The 6364-nt window shown below is 33.7% G+C and overlaps 1 protein-coding gene across 1 annotated transcript; it reads right to left on the bottom strand.

Moving 5' to 3' along the window:
- LOC109335370 (dof zinc finger protein DOF4.6-like) lies at positions 1154-3088 on the bottom strand. The gene is made up of 2 exons (XM_019571511.1): positions 2895-3088; positions 1154-2432 (listed from the first exon to the last, which is right to left on the bottom strand). The coding sequence occupies exons 1-2, from the start codon at positions 2916-2918 to the stop codon at positions 1641-1643; spliced, it is 816 nt and encodes a 271-aa protein (XP_019427056.1). The 5' UTR covers positions 2919-3088; the 3' UTR covers positions 1154-1640.

Genomic DNA, 6364 nt, shown 5'->3' on the forward strand with positions numbered 1-6364 from the left:
CATTACAAAAAGTGGTTTCCAGCACAGAATAAGAAGAAAAGAACGAAGGCTTATACTTGAAGGAAAAGTGGTTTGGAATCATGATGGGCCAAAGAAGTTAGGACCGTAAGAGAGAGTTATATCAAAAACAATATAAAATATATATATATAAAGATATGACATTTTATCCTTTGGATGTAAAGAAATGATCACATTTGTACTTTTCAATGCAAATGTAACAACAACTTATTTATCTAGTACCGTATATGATTCTTTTGCGAGTTGAGTTCTAGACGAAAATAAGGGAAAGGTAAGGCTTTAGAGTAATCCCACGAGTGTATTTCTTGGTTTCTAAACCTTTCTTTTCCCTTCATTATTACTTTACAAAAACCAGCTTGCAAATAAACCCACATTTTTATTCTTAGTTAGCATACATCTCAAGGGAATGTTTATGGGCTCTCAAGACAAAAAAAAGAGAAGATAATTATCTGATCTTATCAATCTATCACTTTTATTTTCTTGAAAATTACATTCAAGAACATAAGGATCTGAATGCATGGTTAAATGAATATAATAGAAGGTTTGGTTTTTTATTACGGAAAAGTAGAATTTTAAATTTAAAGCCATAGATCTTCATCAAATGATCTAGATCCATTGAAATAATCAAAGTCCTCATTTGATCAAGTCACTAAAATGTGAAGTATGTCAATATATTATTTCAATTTATATGCATACATAACAATTTTTGTTTTATAAAATATGAAGTTGAAAGATACCAAATCATTACCGTAACTACTACAGAAGCCAGTAGATAAGCTTTTTGGTTGAGGCAGCATTATAATTATAATAATGGGTACATAAAATTAATGAACAATATTTATGCTCAACGCTTTTTGTAAAAGCAATGTCACGTGATGAGATCAGAAGTCTCACCTGGCATTTATTCTCCTCTATACAGTGACCTGATTTAATGTGGATAGATGAATCTTGCTGCTACTGACACCCCAAAACCTGAATGTATTTAAACAGCACATAGCACAGAAAGATAGAAAACAAGGAACTCAAAATAAGGAAAAACACTACATAGATATTCACACCAAACATTCCTAATATTACAATCATAACATATATATCAGCTTATATAAATATAAATAATATATTTTATATAGTTTTGTTCTTGTACATTATACATTTTCCAAATTGGCTGAACAACAGAATCAAACCAAATTGATCATAGCATAATGTATTAGTGGGCTACCTTGCTTCTGCCATAGAAGAAATTACATGAAACATAAGAGGGGATTATGCTTAAAAAAAGGGGGCTAATCTTGATCTCTTCTATCTTTACACATAATTAAATGTAACGTAGCCCTTTCTTTGATTTCTGAGTACTGAAGCATGCCTAAAATAAGCTTCATTCAAGATCCCATGCACCTTAGCTATGAAGAGAAGAGGAGCTAGATCATATATAAGAAAACCCCAAGTATTCTATGAAAACTCATCTAGTTATGGAGTTTTAAATTGTGATTACCATAATTAAAAATTTGTAGGAAAATGTGGTCCCACAGTTGTAAAGAAGTCCAAAGGAACTCATCACAACCCAAATTAAAGTTGGAAAGAAAATTATTAAATTTTTATGACATGCTTTAATTATTACCAATTTACCATGATCCTCCTCCAAATATTCCAGTCGAATACCCACCATTTGATGAATCCCCATGTTGTTGCTCATTATTATTGTGATCCATTATTGTAGTGCTGGTGCTAGCAACCTGTTTCAAATCCTCAAATGGAAACAAAAGCCTCCCACTTGTTTCATGAACACTACCATGAGGATTTCCAATTCCATCCAAAGAGAAACTCAAACTTGACTTAAAATCTTGAAGAGGAAACCCACAAGTGTAAACTGAATTTGGATCTCCTGGAACATGCATAGACATGAAAGAACTCATCACACCCCTTGAACCTGAAGTGATCCCAGTCAAAAGCTCCAAGGCTGAAAGGTTAGTTGTAGTAGTAGTAGAAGCTGAGGCAGATACATTGCTGCTATTTTGTTGAACCAATTCAGTTATGTTTCTGAAAGACAAGTTTAGATCTTGACCATCATGAACCTTAGGGTTTTGAGGTGTGAGTAGATCTGGAATCTTCTTAATGGGAGGAGTTGAGGAACAAGAAGAATTAGAAGATGATCTCTTGTTCTTCCTTGATAAACCTCCTACAGGGATGTTTCTGAGGGTCCCACCTTCAGTCCAGTACCTTCTACATGTCTTGCAGAAATATCTTGGCTGTGTGAGGCTGTAGTTGTTGTAGTAACAGAACTTTGTGTTGGTTGAATGACACCTTGGACAGTTTAGGGCTTCTTCTTTCTGTGGTCTTGGCTTCCTTTCAAGTGATGTTGCTGCTGTTGAAGGCTTTGTTACTACTATGTCTTCTATTGGCTTCATCACCATTTCCTAATCCAAATCAAAATTATAATTATCATGTCATATATATGGGAATTATATCAAATATATTCATGCATATGATTTGGAAATTAATTGAACCCCTTATATTCCTATTGGAAAATAAGTTAATCACCTTATATATATAATTATATATATTCAGGATGAAAACAAAATATTGTCTCCAAGAGAAATATACCAAGCAAAACAAGTTAAGTACCTACTTTACACCTTTCAGGGGGGGATTATGTAATATAATTATGATTTTCTAAAAGAAAAAACAAAAAGAAATGCTGAGTATATAAAAGAAGGTTGTTAGAGACAAATTTCTTGATAAACGGGGTACTTAGTTTAACTTGCACCAGGCACCACCTAACTCTAATTTAACTTTTCAAAAAAGTAATAGGAAGAATCAAAAGGTATCAAAGTGATGAAATCAAAATGAAGAAGCATAATAAACTAATCATTAATTACCTGTGACCACTGAGCAATATCCATGGATGGATGAAGATGAAGAGGATCAAAAGATGAAGTTGAAAGAGTGAGTGAGAGAGAAATGATGATTTTGTTTTTTCCCTTGAAACCAGTTGCAGGAGTAGGAAAAGGAATGTTTTTGAGGTGAGAGGTTTTGTGGGTGTGGGACGGTGCTATTATGAATGCTTCTTCACCTTTTCTAAGTTTTAACTTTGAGTCATAGAATATAATAGAAGATGGGCGAGTTTATTAACTATTATAAGTTTATCTTTCATAATGTCACCATGTATAAAATATATTATATTAGTGAGTATATATTCCAAAATCCAAATAGTGATCAATGGCCTATTGGAGAATATATGTCTGCAAATTTAAACCTATCCAATTCGCTATCGACAAGGCTTCTCATTAAATAGTTTTATTTCAAATCAAACGACTAAAACAAATCATTTTGATATGACCAAAACTCAATTGTGCATAATATTGCTCCATCCTGCTTGTAACGTTCAACTTTGACTTTTAGTTTGTTTCTCATTTAGTTGAAAATCATTTTCTTTATTAAAAGAGGTAAGCAAATGCTCAAGGTGATATTTAAATTGAAATATTATTTTGCATAAAATTTATCTTACTTAAATGATGATATATATGACATATACTAAGAATTTAAACATTATAACAATGACAAATTACATAAAATGATTTAAAAAAGAGATATTAGAAAATGTATATGGTATCAAATACAACATTCAAAACTACATATTCTAATAATAAAATTCTTAGTGAAAGCATGCTTTTAGTCAAGTGTGTTATGAGGCCTTTAAGTGAGGGTAAAGAGTTAAGTGAGGCTCTTATCTTCTAATATGGTTAGTTCCCTATTTTCATCCATTCATGCCTATGTTCTCTTCTTTTTTTGTGAAAATAGGCTTGTATTAATAATTATGATTTTATATATGTACAATTCTACAATATCTTGTTGATTGGTAACAAAATATTTTTTCTTTGTATGGTGGTACATACTATTATATAAATTCAGAGAAAACTGTTAATTATGCTATCTATTCAACCTTAATTAAGCAAAAAGTGTCTTAATAGCAACCCGAAAATGAATTATAACCAAAAAAAGTTTATAGCCTATATGATTAATTGAGTTTGTGTTAAACCAATGTTTTCTGTAAGAACTTGACGAGAATAGAAATTATAGATAAATTTAAGCCAGTAGATTTTATAGCTATTAGGTAAGGGATGATCTTGTTAATTGAGTTTAGTACTATTCAAGTGGAGCGTGTTTCCTCTCTCGTGCGGGTCACTATCATTTTTCATTCAAATCTTTTCCTCATTCAACATATGTAATTATCTATATAAGATTTGACCAATGTGTATTCATCAGTCAATTTGGAAATCTGATAAAATCATTCGTGAGATAAGATTGACTTGCCCTCTAAATATACTAATAAGCCTAACTTTTCAACTATATAGTCCTCTAGCTTCTATTCTCTGAAATTGGGCATATAATATTATGTAATTAAGTATGCATGGTAACACTGACCCAGTGTTATATAGAGGTGAGGAAAGGTTGGATTAGATCAAACTCAACCAAAATTTAATCCAATCCGATTAAAAAAGATTGTGTTGAGTTGAATCGGGTGACATCATTGTAAGTCTTAAATCAAATGCAGAAAGAAGAGCTAGATTGAATCGGGTCTATAAAATTAGTGCTTTTTTTATTTTTATTTTCGTAGTGTTTGTAAAATCACCACGTTTGATTTCAACTTATGAATCTGTGTCTTCAATCCAATTTAACATTGCTTTTGTGCTTCTTCTTTTTTTGTGGAAGGTGAAAATTTTATTAAAAAAAAGAATATATATACACAACAAAAGAAACAAAACAAAACAACTTTAAGGCCTAGAACCTTCTCACAAGAAGAACTACAAAACAACCAGAAACATCAAAACTTAAGATTACAACTATTGATAACATTCCAAGCAAACAATTGGATTAAAGATTCATTCAAACCAAGACATAGAATACCCATTGATTTTACTTTTGGTCCAAAGTCAAGACTTAATCTTGTCCAGAACCTCCTCCATACATTTCCTCTTCTTGTTAAAAATAATATCATTTCTACAACTCCATAAGGTCCAAATACCAGCCATCCAAAACAAAGAACCAACACCTTTCGCTTGGAAACCATCAACATAATTAAGATGATGAAACCACTGGAATTTAGCAGAAGAAGGTATTACCCCCGTAAGCCCCAACCATCCATAAAGAAGTTGCCAAACTCTGTAAGAGAAATGACAAGAGAAGAAAAGATGATCACTAGTCTCCGGATAACTCTGACACCAAACACAAAGGCCATCATTACCAGTAAAGTTACCACCCCTCTGAGCAAGGTTCCACTTACTAGGAATCCTATCCAAGATAATTCTCCAATCAAGCATCAGGGTTTTGAGAGGGGCTTGAGATTTCCAAATTGTACATCACAACACACTATCCTCAGTATTAACCTCTTCTACTTGTCAAATTGCTTTATAAGTAGACTTGACAAAATAACAATGAGAACCATCATAGTTCCAAATCCATTTATCAACACCATCTTCTTTTAATTGAACCCTCCTCATAATCTCTATCAAATCATCTATTAAAGATCTTTCCCACTCAAACGACTCTCTTCTCTATGATAACTGCCATTTCCACACCCCCTCCATCCACACACCTAACTGGCCCACCTGAGCCCTCCTATCAGAACACATACTAAAAAGTCTTGGAAATAACTCCTTCAAAACACCTACCTCAACCTAGTGATCCTCCCAAAAACTAGTATGAAGTCCGTCCCCTACCTCTCTTCTGAAACCACCTTGCAGAATCCCTCTATCACTACCCGAACCCCTCACAACCCTCTTCAAATCTCTCCACCAAAGAGACTTCGAAGGCTCTCCATCATCATCTACTCTCCCATGAGAAGCAATTAGATCCCCATATTTCGAGTGTAATACTTTAAACCAAAGAGCTCCTCTCTCCGTGAGCAACCTCCACCACCACTTATCCAGAAGGGCAAGATTAAAGGACTCTAAGTGTTTCACTCCCAAACTACCCCTCTCACGATCCTTACAAACCGAGTCCCACTTGACCCAAGCAATTTTCCTATGACCCCCCACACCTCCCCAAAGAAAATCTCTCTGAATTTTAATCACCTCCTTAATCACACACTAGGGAGCTTTGTAGAAAGAAAGCAGGTAAACTGGCAATGCATTAAGCACTGCATTAATCAACACCACTCGTCCGCCAAAAGAAAGGAAACGGTTCTCCCAAGTAGCCAACCTCTTCGACATATTGGATACCATGTCTTTCCAAACCTCCTTTCTCCTATAATTAGCCCCCACTGGAATGCCCAAGAACTTCATAGGCCAAGAACCCTTCTTACAATTTAGATACTCTGTCATTTCGTCCACAAAACATGGAGGAATGT

The sequence above is a fragment of the Lupinus angustifolius genome, chromosome LG20 (assembly GCF_001865875.1).
Source record: "Lupinus angustifolius cultivar Tanjil chromosome LG20, LupAngTanjil_v1.0, whole genome shotgun sequence".
NCBI classification, from domain to species: domain Eukaryota; kingdom Viridiplantae; phylum Streptophyta; class Magnoliopsida; order Fabales; family Fabaceae; genus Lupinus; species Lupinus angustifolius.